Source organism: Pseudovirgaria hyperparasitica, assembly GCF_010093815.1.
Source record: "Pseudovirgaria hyperparasitica strain CBS 121739 unplaced genomic scaffold EJ05scaffold_1, whole genome shotgun sequence".
Lineage (NCBI taxonomy): Eukaryota > Fungi > Ascomycota > Dothideomycetes > Acrospermales > Acrospermaceae > Pseudovirgaria > Pseudovirgaria hyperparasitica.
The window spans coordinates 565846-587555 of NW_022985549.1; the positions used below are offsets into that span (position 1 = coordinate 565846).

General features: G+C 48.0%; 7 protein-coding genes and 1 non-coding gene across 8 annotated transcripts; 4 read left to right on the forward strand and 4 right to left on the reverse strand.

Moving 5' to 3' along the window:
* Window positions 1–180: 180 nt before the first annotated feature.
* Window positions 181–4075, reverse strand: EJ05DRAFT_529929 (linoleate diol synthase; the record flags this gene model as incomplete). The annotated part of the gene is made up of 4 exons (XM_033748942.1): window positions 181–2064; window positions 2121–2687; window positions 2744–3483; window positions 4040–4075. 4 exons carry the CDS (start codon window positions 4073–4075, stop codon window positions 339–341), a joined length of 3069 nt encoding a protein of 1022 aa, XP_033605013.1. The 3' UTR covers window positions 181–338.
* Window positions 4076–5335: 1260 nt separating this feature from the next.
* Window positions 5336–6791, forward strand: EJ05DRAFT_495442 (hydrolase, alpha/beta fold family; the record flags this gene model as incomplete). Its single annotated transcript, XM_033746254.1, has 6 exons — window positions 5336–5974; window positions 6019–6149; window positions 6224–6304; window positions 6357–6480; window positions 6528–6656; window positions 6699–6791. 6 exons carry the CDS (start codon window positions 5336–5338, stop codon window positions 6789–6791), a joined length of 1197 nt encoding a protein of 398 aa, XP_033605014.1.
* A 4278-nt stretch (window positions 6792–11069) lies between these two features.
* On the forward strand, window positions 11070–12435 carry EJ05DRAFT_471559 (uncharacterized protein). Its single transcript, XM_033742991.1, has 2 exons — window positions 11070–11323; window positions 11374–12435. Exons 1-2 carry the CDS (start codon window positions 11160–11162, stop codon window positions 12365–12367), a joined length of 1158 nt encoding a protein of 385 aa, XP_033605015.1. The 5' UTR covers window positions 11070–11159; the 3' UTR covers window positions 12368–12435.
* Window positions 12436–13254: 819 nt separating this feature from the next.
* EJ05DRAFT_6180 (uncharacterized protein) lies at window positions 13255–14748 on the reverse strand. Its single transcript, XM_033749808.1, has 3 exons — window positions 14467–14748; window positions 14239–14413; window positions 13255–14191 (listed from the first exon to the last, which is right to left on the reverse strand). The coding sequence occupies exons 1-3, from the start codon at window positions 14653–14655 to the stop codon at window positions 13281–13283; spliced, it is 1275 nt and encodes a 424-aa protein (XP_033605016.1). The 5' UTR covers window positions 14656–14748; the 3' UTR covers window positions 13255–13280.
* Window positions 14749–16183: 1435 nt separating this feature from the next.
* EJ05DRAFT_6097 (uncharacterized protein) lies at window positions 16184–17144 on the forward strand. The gene has a single exon (XM_033749801.1). The coding sequence runs from the start codon at window positions 16310–16312 to the stop codon at window positions 16799–16801; it is 492 nt and encodes a 163-aa protein (XP_033605017.1). The 5' UTR covers window positions 16184–16309; the 3' UTR covers window positions 16802–17144.
* EJ05DRAFT_6247 (DnaJ-domain-containing protein) lies at window positions 16816–19137 on the reverse strand. Its single transcript, XM_033749814.1, has 3 exons — window positions 18785–19137; window positions 17640–18547; window positions 16816–17229 (listed from the first exon to the last, which is right to left on the reverse strand). The coding sequence occupies exons 1-3, from the start codon at window positions 18835–18837 to the stop codon at window positions 17162–17164; spliced, it is 1029 nt and encodes a 342-aa protein (XP_033605018.1). The 5' UTR covers window positions 18838–19137; the 3' UTR covers window positions 16816–17161.
* On the reverse strand, window positions 19138–21695 carry EJ05DRAFT_6095 (WD40 repeat-like protein). Its single transcript, XM_033749799.1, has one exon. It carries the CDS (start codon window positions 21494–21496, stop codon window positions 19439–19441), a length of 2058 nt encoding a protein of 685 aa, XP_033605019.1. The 5' UTR covers window positions 21497–21695; the 3' UTR covers window positions 19138–19438.
* Window positions 19251–19348, forward strand: EJ05DRAFT_t1. Its single transcript has one exon. It is a non-coding gene; the product is annotated as a tRNA-Asp (tRNA).
* Window positions 21696–21710: the final 15 nt, after the last annotated feature.

The window sequence follows — 21710 nt, forward strand, 5'->3', positions numbered from 1 at the left end:
CTTTTTAAGCGGTCTGGCTTGGCACCGGCCTACCCCGATGTTGTCACGTTCCAGGCAGCAGCCAATTGAACGGCACTTGGTACGGTAAGAGTGGATCTTGTGGCACAGTAAAGAGTAAGTCAACCCATGACACGGCATAAGACACTAATATAGAAAGTCTTTGGGTATCTCCCGAGTCTCCACAGCGAAAGTTCTCACACCGCTTGGATCAAGCCAAGCATGCGTGTCATCAATCAAATATCAATACCGAACAGCAACCCATCTGACCGTAGGAGGTTTGTTCAGTTCACCACTCTAGTCTTGACGAGGAGATGTCTGAATCACTTAGTTGGATTGACCTAAGGATCGTATTCTAGGACTAGAGATGTTGGATAGGGGCACTCGCGTGCGTCCGCATCGATGAAAGATCGTATCGGCACCCCAAAGACGTTATTCTCCACCACGCAGAATCGACCTCTAGGTCCAGCTGCCCTCCGAACATTCTTCAACCTGAATACCTCTCTCAGCACGGCCATGAGAGTGTATGCAATACATCTGATACCCGATTCGGAGAGCGTTCCGGGACCGAAAAATTGGAATCCTTGAGTTGTCCGGTCGGGATGAATCTCTAGCGGATCCGGATAGACCGAGGGATCTACAGCGGCTTCCGAAGTCACCACGAAAACCTTGTCTCCAGCGGTCACGTCCACAGTTTTGCCATCGTCATCCATCAGGCTCATATGACGAGTGATAGTCCGGACGAAACCTGGCACCGCACCACAAAGTCGCACGCATTCATACACGTAGCGGAGCAACTCACTTGTCGACTCCCCTTCCCCCATATGCACCAGCTCCACAATGCGATTCTTGGCCTTTTCGTGCTTAGGACTAAGAAGTAGATCGATGATATACGCCGCGTAGTTTGTCATATTACCAGCGAGTGAGGCGGCCATAGCTATCCAGTCCGCAGGCAAGTCTGCAGGTGATATTGAGGATTTCCCAAGCGCGCAATAGAGACGGACTGCTTCCGCACTGCTCTCGAATGCGGTGTCACGCGCAATCCAGGACGTCAGGGAGTCAAGTGACATACGATGGATCTTCAAGTGAGATTCGACTATAGTTTCGAGCTTTTCCACAGCTTGAGTCACGACCTCGCGAGAACACCATTCTTTCTCTGGAGTGTTATTCAGTGTCTGATGTGCGAACATGCCAAGCAGCATTTCTCGCAACTCATCTTGCGTGTGAAGACCGACCGCGCTCTTGTCTGCTTTGATAGGCACTGCAAGTTTCTGTGCAATCCAGTCTATCGGCACTCTGTTCGTAACGTCGTTGACAATGTCTATCGATCTCTTCCCACCGTTGAACTTGTGCGATCTTTCTTGGATATATCTGCGCACATGGAAGCGTACAAAGCTCAAAACTTTGATCTCGAAGCCTTGTTCGAAGAATGCCCGATTGAGAACTTGATCTCGCACTATGTGTTTCTCTGTGGCGGCACTAGTGGCTCCAGTATGACGTCTTGCTGGCCAGTTCCAGATGACATACCTCTCACTATCTTGAAATATTGCGTTACATGACTGGTGTTTTCGAAGAATTATTGGGAGTCGGTCTGACAGCGGACGCTCAATGCTATAACGCGATAGCTCGTTTCTACCTTCAAAAATCTTCATCGCCGCCGTGGGTGTGTAGAATGGCATGAGTCCATATAGTGAAGTGCCGTCAAGTTCACTTGGCAACGCTCTGAGCATCAATCCTGGCAAGAAGAAACCACCGCTTCCTGGTTGTCGCTCTTTCAACTTGGAGAATCCCCAATTCGTGAGAGAGGTGGAGTTGAAATTATGACTTAGGAATCGATCTCCACGAATCAGTGCCACCGCGTCGTTGAGCAGGCCACGTCCCATCGTTTGTCCAGGGCAGAGACCGCTACCGGCTGTCGCAGGTTTAGTCTCTTCAGCCATGAGACCAGGATAAAGCTCAAGACTCTCGATATTGCCGTAAAGTGTTTCTGCAGCATGAGCAACTGCTGTGTCCGGATTCCACTCTGTAAAGCTTTTGTAAGGCTTCAAATGAAGGTATCGCCTGAATCTATTGCCACGGCATCAGCTACAGAATTCCAATCGTGAATAGTGGTGAGGTCTTACTCGTTCATAGTACACGTCTTGAAATGTTCGCGTGCCTGGATCTGTCCAAGAACTTCGACAATCTTAAAGCTTGCAGGACTGCCATGTGCTCCAAACGCATGGGCAGGTTCTTCAATGCAATCTTTCAGAATGTTTCCCAATGCTTTGTCGCAAAAGCTTCCGTCTGGGCCCCTCTCAAGTCCACCAAACGTCCACTCCTTACAAGGAATTGAGTTCAATGCCGAGGCTCGTTTGGCCAATATCCCATGCAGCATTTCTGGCGTTAATTGCTCTTGCGAAGTTAGCTGAGGCGCTGCTTCACTCATAGTCTTCTTCATCCACTCATCATCGGCTGCGCTAACGCATGCGTGCCATCGATATAGAACAGAGAACTCGACTGAAACGGTATTGCCACTGCCTCGCTCAGTACGCTTGGTCCCTTCTTTCATCTCTTGGCCTAGATCGAGCCACCAGTCTGAATTAGCCCGCGTTGTATTGAGGATTGCAGCAACGTAATCTCGAAGGACGACGCTCGCAAGATAGCCTACGTTGATATTTCTCGCGGTTTGGAATATGTCTTCGTCTTGCCTGAACAGCGACTTAGTATGCAAAAACAGATAGTGAAGGACAGGATTCAAACCAACCATTGTTTCTGGTCTTTGTCTAGGTCCTTCCAGGAACCGTACTTCCCTTCCTCGTTTATCTGTAGCAGGTTCTCCGCAATACGGTTATGGTTACGCGAGAATAGAAGTAGCACAGTAGCTACTCCAGGCGGCATCATCAAGAGCCTTTTCGAGGCAAAAGTATCCGGATAGATCCTCCCGTTCTCGAACGTCCGCACATCGTGTTGCTCTGCATCCGAGTTACCGTATAGCGTGCTCAAATCCACGTAACTCGACGCCTCATTTCGCCACGGCTCCTTGTACGATGACTGGAAACACTCATGGATGACGATTGTTGCAAAAGAGAAAAAGAGCCTATTCAAGCCCGATGGATGAGCACGGAACGGTCCGTTTCGGACTAGCAGGGCATCAAAGACAAGTTCCGGGTCTGGTAGGATATGGCTTCGGGGCTTGCTAGGTGCCACGTTTCGCGCATATGGTGAGCCTGCTTTTCCCGCCATCGGCATCCAAGGATTGTTGCCGCTCGCATCTGGACGGCGGTATCGAGACTCGGGTCCAATTAAAGTGGCAGATGGATGGGGTACCTCGTGCCAGAGTAGACGTATGAATGCGGAAGATATTGTGGCATTCGCCGGGCTATTAGATGGCAGATCTTGCAGAAGCGATACGATGCCTTCGAGTAGTAAGGCCCGGTCGTCAATAGGCTGTCCAGAGACTCTGCTCAAAAGTACCTGGAATATGGTTTTCGCATTTTGAAAGGTCTGAGACCGCGCATACGAAGGCTGCTTGATGGCAATATCTTCTACTCCTTTTGTGCGAGTTCGCGAGGGGAAGACAAACTCTCGAAAGATACTGAGGATATTGTAGAGGAGAAAGTAAAGACTCTGCGCAATGAAAGCGCAGTTCTGACGGTATGTCATATTCTCAAAGACACCAATTTACTGCTCTCAAAAGTTAGTCAGATGACGGACAGTAATATTGAGAGAGTGGTCATGTTTATAGACATGCCTCTAGCGTATGATCGTTTTCTAAATCCTGATTTTACGCTTCTCTTGACAACTTAGCTCTATGGAGCCATTGATGCTCCGCTGATGACTCGTGTCATCTGATATGAAGCTACATATACTATACTATAGAGGAGATTTCTTACGATCGTGATTACATTGATTGATCTCACGTCAGGCATCGATCTTTAGTGATAGTATCTATAAGCTTCAAGCAAATGATGATTTGATGCTTTGAACCTCCCTGACTCGACCTACATGCACCAACAGCAGCACCGAATGCTCCGTCTACTACAGTGATGGTTGCACATACCTTATAGAGGTATGATGCCATGTCCCCTGCACACATTGCATAGTACTATGGTACTCGTGTTGATTTTAAGTGGGTACTTCTGTCTTGGCTTTACGGTCAGTGCTTAATTACACGCGATGCTCTACTTCGGGCATACTCTAAACCTTGATAAGTATAAAGGCTCTGGCCTAATCGTATGTGACTTAGACTTCTCCCAGTCGCCTACCTAACCGGGAAATACCCTTGTAATTTAGAATTAACCGCCCGTGTGCCATAGTATAGATACATGTCCACAGTACACATCCTTGTACGTTGTACATATGGCTAATCGGGCGTCTAAATACCCTTGCATATGAATCCCTCGTTCCTCGTGTGCGAGAAGTGGCCACCGGGCATATTTAGTTCTTAGCCTTGAGCTACTACTCAGACTAGATACAGACTTGATTTACGGCCGAACGCCACCTTCTTGCAGGATCTTCAAAAATTTCATATATTTAATTCTGGGTACGGGTCGATCAATAGAGGTCCCGACCATACAACGTGGTACTCAATAGAGCTATATAACTAACATGAGTTCACAAAAGCTAGCAACCTGAAAGTATCTTATGGTTGTGGCATATCTGAAATATTCACTACGTATGCAATGACATGTACGCAGCTTAGTTCTCTAATGTAGCTAGTTTTATAGTCTAATTTTGCCACCGATGTCACGACAAATATGTGTGATTGATAAATTCGATTCAGGCTAACCCCCGTCCATCACGTAATACTATTCGATTATTGAGTTGATATATGAATAGTTGCATATATAACATCTAAAGTACTCATAAAGAGAGTTATCTTACAGTGGGTAAACAAGAGCAGTCCCGTAGTCAATCAAGCTGATGTTAATGATCTTATAATGTCCAAGTATAGTCATGACCAAAACAAAGAAGAAACTACCCTTCTATTTATCATTTACGTATATCATTTCAAGTACATTTCAATATCTAGAACATTGTACTATAGAATATGGTATTATTTGGTCGTAGGGATTCAATCTACTGTTAAATGCAAGGAGTACTAAGATGACACAAGAAGCTCCGGCCTTCCCTAGCCTCTGGTAGACGGGGGTGGAGAAGTGGGGCCTGCATGGCACTGGGTATGTCTCGTAGCCAAAGTTTGTCGTAAAAATCATTCGTTGTAGAGCATCTTGAGAACTGTGGTTGGCTGCATGCTGTAGAAGACGCCTACTCAAAGCTCTTCGATAAGTTGTAGCAGCCAGAGTCAGTCTTTTGACAGTAAAACACAGACGAAGATTATCCTGCGGATGTCACAATGAACTTTCTCAATATTGCTCAGCCAAAGATGAATTTCTATCACTCACTTACGCAACAGCCAATTCCTCTGAAAAATCAGAGCGCTCAAACCCTCTCAGATCTATGCAAGTCTACCATCCCTCAACCCTTCCTGAACCCTCTCCTCCCCTCACCTCACCTCCAAACAGCCTGGAATGTCGCTACCCCTTACGACACTCCGGTGACCTACAAACGGCACGTATTTACTGCCACGCACGATACATACCCCGGTACCTTCACAGTGGACTTCGTCGTACACACACCTAGTGTTCCAGACCCTAGACTCCCTCATCGAACATCGTACTACACGACTACTGAATTTGAGGCCTTCACGTCCCAAGATACAAAACCCATGCTTATCACTCTTCATGGGCTTAGCGGCGGATCAGATGAGAATTATGTCAAAGAATGTCTGCGTCTACTGACCGAAGACAAGACATGGGAGGCATGTGTAATAAATTCTAGGGGTTGTGCAAAGTCGGAGCTGAGCTCACCGATTTTATACCACTCTTCAGCGACATGGGACCTCCACCAAGTAGCGACTTTCTTGACACAGAGGTTCCCGAATAGGAAATTATATGGATTAGGGTTTTCGTTAGGTGCAAACGTTCTGACAACAGTGGGTTTTACTTCCTTCAGATAGACATAGCTAACAGAATATAGTATGCCGGACAGCAAGGGAACAACTGTGTATTAAAGGGTGCAGTCGTTTGTTCGAATCCATGGAACTTCGATATTTGCAGTATTCATCTACAGAGGACTTGGATTGGGAATATGTATTCAAAAGCAATGCTGTTTGCCATGAAGAACTTGGTCAAAAGGCTAGCTATCTTGTCTAGATCTTCGTTTAGGTTGTTAACAAGAGTAGGCATAAAGCGGAAATTTCGATGAACCAAAATATCGATTTTGAGAAGCTCGAGCAGGCGGGTGATTTCAATGAGTTTAACAGGTTGGTTTGCCTGGCAACAGCTGCAGAGATGAGTAGAACTGACCTAGCACAGGTTCATACAGTGTCCAACATGGGACTATCCGACCGAAGGTGCATACTATCGAGACACTGCAAGCGTGAATTGGCTGCTGAAAGTGCAAATCCCGTTACTTGCCATACATGCAGAAGATGACCCTGTATGATAGAGTGTTCCATTCTATCGACCATATTAACCATAACTCAGTTGGCCTGCAAAGAGGCGATTCCTTACCAAGAGTTTGAAAGTAACTCAAATACAGTACTTTGTACTACCAAGTCTGGTGGTCATCTCGGTTGGTACGAAATCACTGGATCTAGATGGCATGCTAGAGCTGTAAGTGATCTTTATATGTTATGGATTGAGCTGACAGAATAGGCTGCTGCATTTCTAAACAAGCTGGCATTAGAAACAACCACTGAGCGTAAAGAACCTCGGTCGTTGGGCTCGGATTTGACGGATAGAGATTGAAAGGGGAATAATTGATAAGAACCTATCATGATTTGTGATCAATGGCTTCTAAAACCTAGTACTATTATTCTAGACAGAGACTAAGATGGAAAGGTTAGCTGGCGGAATGCTATTGCTAGTGTAATCTTTTTACTCTGGTGCCAAATGTGGATTAAAAGTTCTACAATTGACTTCAGTCACAACTAAAGATGTCCGTAAGCCCTAGACGCCGCATAGATCCACTGACAGGCTTTCGTAACCTGGTAGATGGAAATCAGACGCAAGGGGCTGTTGGGCTAGAGACTTCACCTGACATGAGCAAGTTCATTGAACCTACAAGTCTGCCGCTAAAGAGCCTCGTAAGTAGTCCAACAAGGCGCGTGTCCCCGGAGAGGTAATGAGAGCGCATTAGACAAAAGCACTCGCTGCCTCGTCTAGTTGCAGACTTTAGCGCAAACGAAGTTGCGGGCTACCAAACATACGATATACCGCATGCCAGCATGCGTGGCGGTAAAAAGGTATTTGACAGCATGGTGAGTCTAACAAGTGAGCTGCAGCTCATATAGGGGCGAGTGGTAAGGCGGATTGTCTTTTGGTCGCCGGAAGATCTATAGAATGCGGAATTACCTACGGTATTCTTAACCAGACTAAGACGCCTGCGGATTTCTAGATCCCAATATCCATATATACACATTCATCTCTTGCCCAGGCGACAACAATATGATTTCAATTTGTCATCTTGTGAAGCAAAAGTGCATCAATGTCGGTGGTCGGTGTCGGGATATTAAACACATCCGACTATCATCGTATAACATGGTAGTCAGAACTAGCGCCCGCAGTTGTCAGATGAATGGATCCACTCTATAAGCTAGGACTAACCCCAAGCAGCAGTCGGATCTCTCTCTCGCCAGCCCGTCTGCCCGATCCCCTATCGACGGTGACTGGTCGCCACTAACAGCTCTCCGGATCCGCCAATCAGTGGAATCTCGGGTCTTGAAGTAGCCTGACAACTTTCCAGCCAACTTTCAACTGCACATCATTAAACTGAATCATCGAAAATTGCGTTGAGCCAGCTTAGGAGCAGACCACATACTGCCAGATTTAAATATCAGCGAATCAATGACTGAGAATATTTGGCGTTTGCAATCCGGTAAGCAGAACGGAGGCGCCAACCCCAAGTTGACGCTAAAGTATGACTTGCTGGCGGCACAGTGTTTCAGAGGGATTCAATCTTGCGAAAGCGCCCGTATTAGAGCGTATACTAGTGTAGTCTAAGGCCAAACGGTTGATAGAATAAATGACAAATAGAGGTGCAGTAGTTCTGCTCTCCATGGTGGATATCAACAGTATCCATCACTCCCGGCTTGGTGCCGACTACGTGCTTGCTTTGATCGACCCTATGTCGATCCGTCGATTATGGGGATAATCGTTGAAGGATAGAGGGTAACATCCGAGCTAGCGGTAAGAGCCTTGCGGCCCTTGCCATGCGGTCCATGCCGTGACACCATCAACGGTCTAGTAGTAGCCTGCATTAGAAGCGGAACCTGACAAGGAGAGTTTAGCAGGCGTATAGGAGATTTTCAGTAGTACTAAATACGTGTACACGGAGCCTAAGAAAGGATTCCAAGCCCCTTGTTGATCCTTCCCGTGCGTTCGGCCAATCATCATGCGAGAGCAATATGTCGAAGGTAGAAAGTGATCAGCTGGAATCACACCCCACCAGCTTGGCTGAGCTTTCTCCTTCGTTGATAAACAAACTCGACTGACGTAGTTGAATGTTTCCTGGCGTTCGTTCTTGGTGTAAATCGAAGCCAAAACCCATGATCTCGGCACACCCGAGGGCGTCAGATGCCACTTGCGCTACTATCTAGGGTCCTTTCGGCACTGGTGGGCACGGTGGCAAAGCAGATAATAAGCCCAGCTCAGGAATAGTGCACCACTAGCTGGTCATTGTCGGGTGGAGAGTAGTGACTGGCCTCAGATGTTTCACACATGGTCAAAACCAAAGCCACGAGTACGTGCCCAGATATGCCAACTACAATTCCTTCAACGTCTCCAAGCCAAGATTCGGGAAGAGCGTCCTAACAGTCGACTCACGGCCTCACTTGTCTGGTAAAAGAGCATTGGTTGCCCATGCTATCGTGTATCAAGTGCAAGGGAAGCCATCTGACGTAAACCTGTGACGTCCCGCTTGTTGATATTGAGCCAGTGTCTGGAGAGAGTATAGGTAGAACCGGAGGCATTTCCGTACCCTAGAAGATTGATGCGCCTCAGTGGCACACCCAGGATCTACGTAACATTGATCCCAGTATGCTAGATTGAGCTAACGTGTATTATGCTTAGCGTCTATAACCAGACATAAGACCATGTAGCTAATACAATCCTCCCACCACTACCCACTTCCTAGCCTTTCACTCTGAACCGGCGTAGTGATGATCAATAGCCGGGCCTAATCGCTCTTCGCTCCTACATATCTGACTCGGCCCCTCACTGACTGACACCCGAGTTTCAGCCCTAATAGTGTGCCTAGAATATACACATAGTCAGGTTAAGGGGTACTGATAAAGCCAGAACTAGACTAGAAATATATAAAACTAACTAGGGTGCGTTATTTAAAGTCTAGAGATTTAGCTAATATGATTACTAGTATGCATATTCACTACGACTACTGCTCAGAATGAATATCGGGTGCGTCATTTGAGCAGATATTGGATGTGTCATAGCCACGCGCCAAGTCTAGCAGTGGAAGAGCATGCATCTGGAGGTCGTCCTCTTGCCACGCATGGTGATCAAAAGTTTTCTTACGGTGTCTTGATCAAACTCTAAGAAAACGACGTCAGACTATTATGATAGTGGCGATTTGAACCAACTACGCCGATCCTATAGCAAACGGTGTGGTCCATTGATTACTAGTTAGGTATATTTCAGGGTGAAATTATTTCTGCATGAGCAGTCGCCAGGGATTCATGTCTGAGTACTCGAGTCCACAAAGAAGAGAAATTCCAAAGACCTGTCTCTAGTCATCTTGTGATGATATGTACGGCAAATCATCTACCTGGTCGGCAAAATCGTGTTCGTAGACCAATTTAGAGTACGAGATTACGGCCGTAAATGTTTCTCATATCCCTAACTGCGTTTAAATTTAGTAACTAGGGACCAGGAGAAGCTGACCCGGAGATGACGTATAGAAGAACGCGGTCATTACCACTCACACATACTATGTCCGCTCGATGTGGAATAGATTAGTGACTACAGTCCTGTTCCTTGTACGATGCCACGGAAAAAGTCCTTGCTGATTGCCACAGAACATTATATAGATGCGTCATGGTTATACGACGACTGGGCGGCCGCTCCGAAATCGAGAACAGTAGTAGCAACCGATGATCGCCGTGGCATCTTGTCTGTCACGTTGTCGCTATTGTATATATGATGGATTAGGACCTTACGGATCATCAACTAATGCGCCCACATGCGCTATTACACGCAGAAAAGTGGTTAAAGAAGCTATCGGAATGACCGCAACACAACGCAGCATCTTTATATGGAGAAACGGCATCCAGATCAGCAGCGTTCGGAAAGCCTAGAGTGTGTCAGCTATGCTATCATCAATCAAGAGAGTAGTAAGTGCTACCTTATCTTGAGTCCGATCTTGTTTTCTGAACATGTTGGTGCCGTGAGTAGACATATGATATCGGGAAACCCGAGTCCGTTAGCATATGGAAACCTTTTTCACATCAAATTTAAGGCTTTTCAATGGTCAATTTGCTCTATTACTGGGGTCTCATGACAGCAGCGCCGATACTGCAGGTATGGATCGATCGCACCAACGCGATTACTCGATAATCATTCCGCCGGTGTGTGTCGCCAGGGGCGCTGGGCGTGTAAAGAATTTGCTTGTCGTCGAAGCAGCATCGCTGAGCTTGTAGAAACAGTGTACTAGCTTCCCGTCTTAACTCGGAGCGGCCGCATCTCCTATGTGGCGTCTCTTGCATCTATCTCTTACTGAAGGCACTCGACAAGGAGGCTGCCGGAACGGAATTTATGGATGAGCGCTGCTTTGTAGGCGAACCATCCTCATCTCTAGCTAGGAACTGCCATCGTATGAAACTGCAAACAGCATAGAGGGATCTGACAAGACCACTTGTTGCGCGTTGATAATGGCAGATGACATAGCGGGATGATGGTTTGAGGGACCTTCAACCTTACAATAACAAGGCTTGCACTAGCTCCATTTGGTATGGTATATAGACTTAGCGCCAAGAACTGCTCACCTTGCGCCTTTATGACAACATTCGAAATGTTCACTTTGCACAAATCTAATCGAGCTTGTTCTGTTGCTACACCTCATGCGATGGCAGCAAAACAAGTCGTGTGCTTGTAAAATCGGTTATGCCCATGTTACGCGCCAATAAGAGAGTGGCAATTGCGCAGCTGCGAACATGGAGTCCTACACCAAGAGCCTTCTCATCGACCGAAGCTCAGAGAGCCATAGCTGCAACATTCTCACTTGATGAAGTAGAATCGGCACGAAGATACTGCGCGAATCTTGTTCGGTTCGTCTTTTCAAATTTCATTAGTACATCCATCATTGACAACCACGTAGGAAGTACGACTCTCCAGCCTTCACCTTCCAAACTTTCCTTCCGCCTTCGTCCTTAGACGCCTACATATCCCTCCGCGCTTTCAATATCGATATTGCGCGCGTCGCAGATGCAACCTCCTCCGCGACAGTCGGTACATTGCGCATGCAATTCTGGCGCGACACAATCACAAAATCCCTCTCCGGCACGCCTCCGAAAGAGCCCATCGCAATTCTCCTCGCAGTCGCCGCTGACGCCCTGCAAGCAAGGTCCAATTGCACGACGCGATGGAGTAAGAGTTGGTTCCACCGCATCATCGATACACGTGCAGCACATCTCTCCAACCCGCCTTTTCCGAGTCTTGAAGCGGTGGAGACGTATGCCGAGAACACATATTCCACCCTCCTTTACCTAAACCTCCAATCACTCGGCCTCGCTTCCCTCACCGCGGACCACCTGGCATCACATATCGGGAAAGCAACAGGCATAACAACCCTGCTCCGAGGTCTCCCGCTCATTGCATTTCCGCCACCGCCAAATAAACACAACCCGTCCGCGTTGAACCCTCAATTAGAAGCGCATCGGCAAGGTGCCGTCCTTCTTCCACTCGACATCATGGCATCCACTGGTGTTGTCGAAGAGCAAGTGTTCCGCGAAGGCGCAGGTGCACCGGGGTTACGGGACGCGGTGTTTGAGGTCGCGACGCGCGCCAACGATCATCTGATCACGGCGCGGGAGATGTTAAAGAATGTGCGTGCTGGGGCTGATGTTGGGCATGAATTTGAGCATCAAGGGGATGCGGAGAGGGCTGATTACGCACAAGTGGAAAGTGGAACACAAAAGCAATTGCAGGAGATAGATCGGGGTTTTGGAGTGCTAATGCAGGCGGTGTCGACACAGATGTGGCTGGATAGGCTGCAGAAGGTGGACTTTAATGTGTTTGATGAGAGTCTGAGGACCACGGACTGGCGGCTGCCGTGGAAGGCGTATTGGGTACATAAAAGGCGAAGGCTTTGAGGGCTTGACTGTACACTATGCCAAAGTTGTACCATATCACATGTATAACAAATGTAATGATTCGATATGCTTCTATGATCGACCGTATGTGTCTGCTCTACGTCGTGTTTAAGCATATAATTGCGGATTGACATCGCCCATACAGTCCAATAACTACAAATCCGGAGCCCTTTCAAAAGTGGTCCGCTCGAGGATTAAATCAATGGGGGAGCATACAACACCGGTCAGCATCTTAGTCTTTACGTATTTCATACTGTCTGTATTCGAGCAGAGGTGCGGAGGAAGCAAGCAGGGTACCTAAGTACTACCGTTGCTAAATTATGATCTCCGATTGAGCTCTATAATTGGATACATACCTCTCATTCAGCTGTAAGTAGGATCTGCGTGGAAGCTGAGGCGTAGATTGACACGGGTGGTCCGTATTCTCTTTCCTAATGTCATCTCCCTTTCACCTCTCCTCAGCATAAGATACAGTTCTGTACCCTGAGCTGTTCATCCCCTCAGTTCCTCACCTTCCGCGTTCACACGCGCCACCCTCATCAACTAGATCCCAATTTTCTCACATATCTCCACGTTAACCAGTGATATAGAGTGCAAATAGCAACTGTATTTACAAATGACGAGAAGATAGGAGGTAGGTCGACAAAAGAATTCTACGACGAGTAAGTCTCACAGTCGTGATAGCGTTGCCCATCCTCTATTATGACTGTTGTAGCTGAAGCTCAAAAGGCGTTAAATAGGAAGACTGCGATGTCATGGGATCACATCGAAAAGCGAGAGGTGTGTGCCTGCTGGTGTATGTACAAGTACTATTCATTTCTTTTACAGAATCTGCCTGGGTATAAAATGGTGTATATGTGAACTTGCACATAAATGATAGGCTGTTAGTCATTATCTCCTACGAGGCTGTGTCTCACAGCGATGGTGGCCTCGTCTTGCTATCCAGTATCTCACTCGGTACGAGGCTGGCTCGAGGTATTTGAACTTCTGTCCCTGGATGATGTCTGAAGACTGTTGCATCACTCTTGGTAGTCTGTCGTGAGAGGTCTCGGGTATGTGTAGGCCCGCGATACTGCTTTGGTACGTCTGGCACGTGTGGCCTATCACGCTCCTCCTGCCTCTCAGCGAGATTCTGCTGCAACCGTTGAGCTTCAACCCTGTTTGACTGAGAGTTGACCCAGCTCTCCACTGTCTTGAATCGTGGGCCAGTTGACCGGAAAGTTGATCCAGACATGCGATTGAAATCGTGATCTTTAGGAGTCTGAGCAGCCTGGGATGTGTTCCAGCTGAAATGTGAGGATTTTAGGGGTGCCGCGCTAATGCGTCGGTTGGCGATGAATTGCTTGAAGGTTTGTGGAGACCGGCCGAAATCGGGTGCAGGTTCCTCTTGTGATTGTATGATGTATGTATCAGAACCATCAGAGCTGGTCCTTGTGTGCCTATGGTCAGCTGTACGAGCTAGCGGAATCTGAGTTGGTAGAGGGTGTACGTCGTCTCTGATTTCCTCCCTCTCTTCACGAAGACGTGACCTTTCGCTATCTCTATGACTCGATTGATATGTGCATACACCGCGTGGATTGACTAAGGGCCGAATCGAAGCATTGCTTGGATGACTTAGCACAGATTCGGGAGGCGAGACTGGTAGGCTCTTGGAATAAGCTCCTTCGATCTCGTACTGATAACCATGCTGCGTGAACTTGATTGAGTCATTATCTAAGCTTCGGTCTGTCCACGTCTTGGCCCTGAGGAGGTCTTGGAAACTCAAGTTCCGCTTGCGCATTGAGTAAATCGCATATATGGCCAGAACAAGAAAAATCGTGGCTCCTGTCTCATGTCAGCTCACGAATCGTAAGTGACCCTGGTGTGCTTACCGATAGACCCAGCAGCTATCAAAATATGCTCTGTGCCCTCTGACAGGTTCGAATTCCCATGCGAAGGTGGTAAGACTGTGGCCCCAGGATATCCATCCGCGCTGGTTTGCATTGCAGCAGCGACTCGCACGGTTCTTGATGCCGCATTACTCCGCCTTGAGCCTGCCATCATCATCTGGGACAGTTTGCGTCAGCTTCAGCAGTCGTATCACAAGATATATAACATACTGTACTAGTCCCGTTATCATCACCCTCCTCAATGTCCCTTACTTCGATGAAGGCCGAAGAAAAGGATGATGCCTCTTTGACAGATGAGTCGAGGACAGAGTGCTTAGGGTCGAATAGAAATCTTGATGGTACAGCTTGGCGAAAAGATGCTCTTTCGTGTAGGGGCCCATAGTTCGGTTCCATAGACATGGTGATTCAGGAGACGACCGCGGTAGTCCTTTCGAGTTTACTGTACGAGCTCCAGCTCAGCAGCTGTGACCTGTCGTGGAACTAGCAATCCCTATTAATTCGATAGAAGGACACAACAAAATAATAGGAAGTGCTGTCTGAGCCTGCCCAGACAGTAAGGAGTAACCAGAGCCGAGTAAACCGAAAGTTAAGTCGAAGCAGACCGGCTGCTAGATGAGAAAGTTAGACAAGGAAAATCAGAAGTAAAAGAAAGAGAGTGCCGGTGTTGGTACAAGTCACGAAACGTGAATCGCGAGGGAGGGAGAATCAAGCATTTGATTGTTGCATTGCATTGAGACGGGGCTCTAACAAGGAATGAATGGCGCTTGCGTGAGACGATAGAAGGGTTTGGTTGGTGCATTCGAATTATAACCCTTGTGCGCCTACAAGGGCATCTCACCGCAAGCGGCGACAAAGCATGATGAGCCTTCAGAGCACACACGAAGACTTGAGTGGAACAACAGGTCCGAGGGCTCATCCTGCACCAATGAGTGGAGAGCGAGACGTCTGAAGAGCCAAAATTGGAGTGCCTATGCAGCCTCTACGCCTCTTTGGGCATCTCGAGACGCCAAGCAGCCCCCAAGGAGACGAACATGAAACATTACCGAGACACCAGATTGAGGAGCCGGTGGAGCAACGAAACCTCCTCGGATGAACACGAGTGTGACATGGTGTGAGATCTAGCACAGCCGATATGTCGGCAGGACGGTGGACTCAGCGGAGGTGAACGGATATTCTAGACGTCGGTTCGTGTTTTTCGAACATGAGAACTAGAAATATATATAGTGTAGCCTCGGGTTATCTCGCTGCCTTGTGGCCTAATTGAAAGATCTTACTGCCTCAGGCCAAAGTCGGCAACTCGGTGAAAGGCTCAGATCTTTTTCGTATTTTCTTTTCGTACTTTTCCTTCTTAATAGCCTGATATGCTGCGCCGCAAACATGTGGGGAAAGCCACGTACAGTACTGCGCGTTCTCGGCCATTGATATCTCTTGTTCAACAGTCATCTGTTGATCCGTTGATCATATGAGGTGCGAAATGTGATCTTCGTCAGACTTGCAACATAATCACCCTTTCGTTTTTCTCGTTACTCGTATCATGAAGAATATCGCTGCGCCGGTTGGAAGCCCCTATGACGCAACGTACCGGAACTTACATCCATCGTCAAAGATGCATCTGCGAGAGACATTCTAGAAGGCCACTAGCGTAGTAGAGAATGACAAGCGAAATCTCAGGCGATCCTCCAAGACGCCATGCTAGAGCTTGCATGGGTCTTCTGTCGTGATCTCGAGGCTGAGTACACTTTATCGCGTGATGCTCAGCCATTGCACATTGCGAATTACGACGCGTTTCTCCGGAGTTCATCTCGGCTCCATAGTGCCGCAAGCATCATAAAAGCCCAAGTATCTCGCTTCGATTCGATTTTCCTCCATCAACATTTACTGCACACTCTTACAACCATCTTCTATTCTCACTTGTAATCCTCCGAAACATTCGGACCTTACTTTTGACAACCGTACCCACCCTACGTCACAAAATCACCACTATCATAAGCCATATATACCACAACTACCTTACCAATTTCAGATTTCTCTACACAAAATCTAACCAGCCGCCATGTCCGACCAGTACAATCAATACTACTCCAATCACTCCTCTCCAGCCCCAGGCGGCAACTACTACCACCAAGGCCCTCAATACCAACAAACTGGCTACACTTCCGAGCAACAAGTCTCCCGAACCTCGTATGGCCCACCCGAGAAAGGTGGCTATCAACACGGCCAAGGAGGCGCTGCCGACTACTATAATGATGCCAAACACAGTAATACCTACGACGTTCGTACTCCATCAGGCCAATATCCCCAGCAAGGGCCATATGGCCAGCAACCCAGTTACTCTGGTCACAACCCCAACCACGGACAAAGCACTGAGCGTGGCTGGAAGGGTGCGACTGCTGGTGCGACGGCCGGGTTCTTTGGAGGCAAGCATTTGCCGGGCCATCATAAGTTCCTTGGTGCTATCGCCGGAGGGTTCCTAGGTAGTAAGTTGGAGGATAGCCATAAAAAGAAGAAGAGGGTAGGCAAGGCGAACAAATTTGGTGGATGGTAGACATGCCCCATTGGTACTGATAATTCATTCATTCGCTGCGGAACGGCGTTTGGTTTGGGACCTATAGATCGTGAGCGGAACTTTGGATTTGATCGGCTATTGTATACAACATAACACTATCTCATAAGACCTTCGGCGATTCTTTGGCTTTCAGAGTATGAACATGCCACTATCTCGACAATCACAAAGATTTCATTAGTCTCCACTGTTGGCTGTGCCATCGCTATTACGGGATTCAAATTCTCGCTCGTAAGTCACGTACACCTGGTAATGCGTAAGGTATCCGATGGCCATTCCGATGGCCATTACTGCTTCGATTTCTGCCAAGTCTGCACTGTGTGTCTCACAGTCTTTGTAACTTCATACGGGGGGTGGTAGGGAGCTGAAACGCCTCACTGGCAATTCTGCTTCGCAAGTTGTGGTCGAAACTACACACGTCAGAGGTGTGGTATACATCTATACAGTATGCAAAAATTTAAAAGTGAAGGTGAAGTATCCTGTATGTTGGGACGTCCTTGGTATTGAGGACCTCGAGTCTCGAGTGCGTAAGTGGAACGCTGGAGCCGATGAAACAAGTAATGCAAATTTATGTGGGCATTCATGGCCACTGGGGTATATCCAATATTAGGCAACCAAAACGCCGCGCGAATGTCCTTGATGTGAGTACTTGGGTACGTGTCATGCCTTTACCCTTCTGCAGCATCTTCCTGTCTTATCTGTTCCTCCAATCTCCGCCGCTCGGCAGCCTGTTGCGCTGCTTTCAGACGCATCATTGTAGCCTCCATGTTGTTCGATGGACTCCCCTGTGCTGGCGAGAAAGAAAATGATGGTGACGCACCAACACCTCCCACTGACCCCATAGATGACCGAAATGACCTGTTCAATGCCGGACTACCAATTGGTGTAGACGGCGCGGCTCCGAGCTCCGTCCTCGCTACATTGCCAGCGCTGATATCGACAAACAATTCAGAGAGCGCCTTGCCGTCTTCCAGTGCGCTGAGGGCTGAGAACGCTGACCCGAATGTGATGGCAGCAGTCGCAACAAGCTTCTTGTGCTTCTCGCCCGCGAGCCGTGTTTTCTTCTCACGCAAGACAAATGCATGTTCAATCCTCCCGAAGCGCGAGAACATATCCGTAATACTCTTCTCTTCGTATGTGAGACCTGCGCCTTCTCTTAAGAATCGGACGAAGATGCGACGCTCGATCTCCGGTGCTTGTGCTTGTTGAGGTGTGTGCGTATTTGGCGGCTGCTCAATAATAGATGCATCCTCTTCATCACGCTTCTTCCTATCATGCTCCATCTGCATGCGCTTCCGTCTACCCTCCTCTGCCAACCTTCTCAAATCGCGCTCCTGCTGCTCAAGCTCATCCTCCTCTTCTGCTCTTTTACGCTTGAATCCACTCTCTCGCCTCTCCAAATCCTCCTTCATCGTGCGTCGCTTCCCTTCCAGCAGGTCATTCTGTCGCTGCTTTTGTATGCGCGCGATGCGTGTCTTGTCGTGGAGAGCCTTGGCTTCAGGATTGAGAAGCACATCGCGTGCTATTCCGATAAGGTGGAATTTCTCAACGATGTTAAGATTACCGGGATTTTTGTCCGGGTGATATTTGAGACTGGTCTTGCGATAGGCGCGTTTGATGTCTGCTTCGCTGGTTTCGTATGAGACGCCGAGGAGTTCGTAAAAGTCGTGTGTGCTGGTTGCGTGTTGTTTGAGATCTTCTGTTGACATGTTGGGCGGTATTCCGCGCCTGAGACGGTCTATCAGTGAGGCTATTGGAGGTATGAGATGAACACAAAGTCTGATGAGTCTTCGAGAGGGTTCGGGAATCAAGAGTGGAGCTATGTAGTACCTAGCTCTTAGTTTGAGGCGTGCTAGTCGGACCGTGTCTGCCGCGCACGTGTGACACGAAAAAATCATATATTCCAGCGTGCGATTCTTGTGCAGCACAGCGCTCCACTTTGTGATTATATGGCTAGGTACATACCAAAGTCGAGTTACAAAGAGCCTCGGCGACCATTGGCTCATAAAATCCCTCATTAGATAGATAACTTCGTCTGGCTTTATTGAACGACCTCTGATAGAATGCCCAGCTTCTTAGAGCATTGTTAGGTCGCTATGGACTGTATCAAAGTAGTATGAAGTCGGTTGGGACAAGTCTCCAAGATGTCCATGGACTTTGGACACCCTCTGCTGCTGCGAACGATTGGAAAAACTGGTTCGGGCGCAAATCAAATTTAATTCGACAGCGTCTAGTAGACCGGCGATATCGACTCTCGAATGATTCAACGATAGATTTCCAGGAAGCGAGTGGTTCACAGACATGTTATGAATTGAAGTGTAATAATACTGCGGCATACATGTGCTTCCACGAGCTACTGGACGCTTGATTTTCCTTTCTGAAAATATTTTCATGAATACTTGATGAAACTCAATGACTCGAGTCGTATTCATCTTTCTTGGTCTAGTGGTCATGATTTCCGCTTGTCAAATGCTATCTGTTCAACAGCGCGATTCGCGGGAGACCGGGGTTCAATTCCCCGAGAGAGAGTCTCTTTTGCAATCCGAACATGACCCTGTAGATACCATCGCTGATAGGAGACAAGTACAAGATTGTGGAGACAGGGATGAGTTTTCCCCACTACTCATCGTCTTCCCACGTGCTGTTCATCTCAGCCCAACCCGATCCCCATCGCCTGCCCTCTCCTTCTCCCCCTGATCTTAGGTTTCGTGCTGTGGCGGCATCTTCTCGCCAACATCGGACTGTAAAGTCATCGCTCACTGACACCAAATCACCTTGATGAGTCCAGGCGACGCTAGTTACTTCTTTTGTATGACCCCTGATAAGTGGTGTGCCCTGTTCGTAAATTGGAATAGTGTCCTTCATCCGGGGATGATGATTCGAAACACTAATGTTTCTGTGAAGGATTGGTTGGGGTACCAGTGGGCTAGATGGAATGGTAGTCGAGAAGCTTTGTACCCTTTCTTTATTGTCTCCAGAGCTCCCGGAAAGTAACTTCTCGTCAGTTGGGAAGAGCACAGGAGAGCCGTCGCTACTCCCAACGGCGAGCATTTCCGGCTTGTCACCCACAGCAGGGCGCAAAGAAGCTTTCACATAAAACGACGTAGCATGGAACTTCGAATGGCGAAAACCGTACAAAGGTCCCAGGCCATCCTTTTCCTTCCCCAAATGACGAGGGCGGGAGGTAGTCGTAGAGAATTCGAATGCATTACCAAGAATGATATGGTTTGTTGAATACGCGTACAATGTGTTGTCTTTGCTGAGGGAATAGAATCGTGCACCGTCACCACTAAGGCACAACGAATTGATGCCAAAATTTCGGTGTCTGTTGTGCGATTCTGGCTGCCTAGTTACAGCCAGGGCTGTGGCAGGTCCTCGCCGGGAATAACGTGATCGGATATCCCACAATTTGATAGTGGCGGAGCCGTCGGATGCAGTCAGTAGCAGATGCTCACGTCCGTTTTTTAGGAACTGCAGTGAAGTGATAGAAGCTTCGCCTCGTCGACTGGGTGTCTCAGTCTTCCCAGCGATATCCCTAACATTCATATGGACAAAATTAGAACTAGAGGACGATGCTAGAGCTGGGCGTTCTGTGTGAGCTCCGTCGATGGTATTGTACGAGGTGTTTTGGACAAAGACAGCCTTTGGGGAGCCATTAGATCCACTACATCTCAAATCCCATAGTTGAACGGTACCATCTCTGCTAGATGTAGCTAGGAAGTGATCGTTTCCTGGCTGGAAACAAATCTGCTTCACGGAAGCACGATGCTTCTCTAGACTAAATCTAGATTTCTGCGTTTGCATATCAATTATTTGTGCAGTCTGATCTCCAGATGCAGTAGCCAAGTACCGATCATCAGACGAGAATGCAAGGTCCATGATAGCATTGCCGTGAGGACGTAAGGTTACCTGTGTCTGACTGAAAGGCCTGGAAGTGTCCGTCTCAAGGATGGAGATGTTGCCATCTTCGTCTCCTACCGCAATCAAGGAGTTCGTGTTGCAGCTTGTCGAACAGAATGGAACACCATTTTGCGATGCGTAGACATCTTCAGGCCGACTATGGAACCCTTCGGTCTGCAACTGCCAATCGGTGCGGTATGATAGTCTGCCACGTCCTATGCTCGAATCTCCAAAAGAGCGTTCGAGTGTAAGGCGATGTGTATTGCTAGCGCGAAGTCTCCGTATTGGTACAGGATTCTGGAAATCGTCATGTGGTTTGATAATCTGTTTCGTGTCTGCATCTTCTCGAATTTCAAACTCAGGCTGACGCCGCTCAAAGCGAAGTCTTTTAGAAGGTGTCTGCTGGACCGGGGAGCTTGGTGGAGGCGACAAGGGATGTTTTCGCTTCCTGTTGGAGCTGAGGTGTGGTGTATGATGACATTCGATCGCAGAATCGTCCTCGGAGAAAAATACGTTCTTCCTTGGAGTTTTATGATGTTTCGGTGTCTGTTGGTTGACTGCAACCCGTGTGATATCGCGTAGCTGTCTACTGGAGCGGCTGTGGGTTGATTTACAGCTCGCAAGTGATGCTGTTCGAGGGGTGAAGAAGCGGGTGAATCTTTTCGGTGTTATTGGCGGAGGCTTCTTGAGCTTCTTGCTCTCAAGCATAGGACTCGCCTGCCGTGGCGGGGAGGAAGGTGGTGATTGTAAAGCATACTCAAATCGATCGTAAGCCATGTCTAGACTTCACATGTAAATAATGGTCGGATCGGATCGAGTGGAGAAGTCGACTTCAGTTTACGAGAGCATAAATGGCTCGGAGTGGGCATCATAAAAGGGCGAAGTGGCGGTCATTAATGAGAACGCGCTCGCGCTCTCGCGTTCGCGTGTAGCGTGATTAGGTGGCCGGGAAGCTAGAGATCCCCACTTTAAAAATGGAAACTTAGCGGTA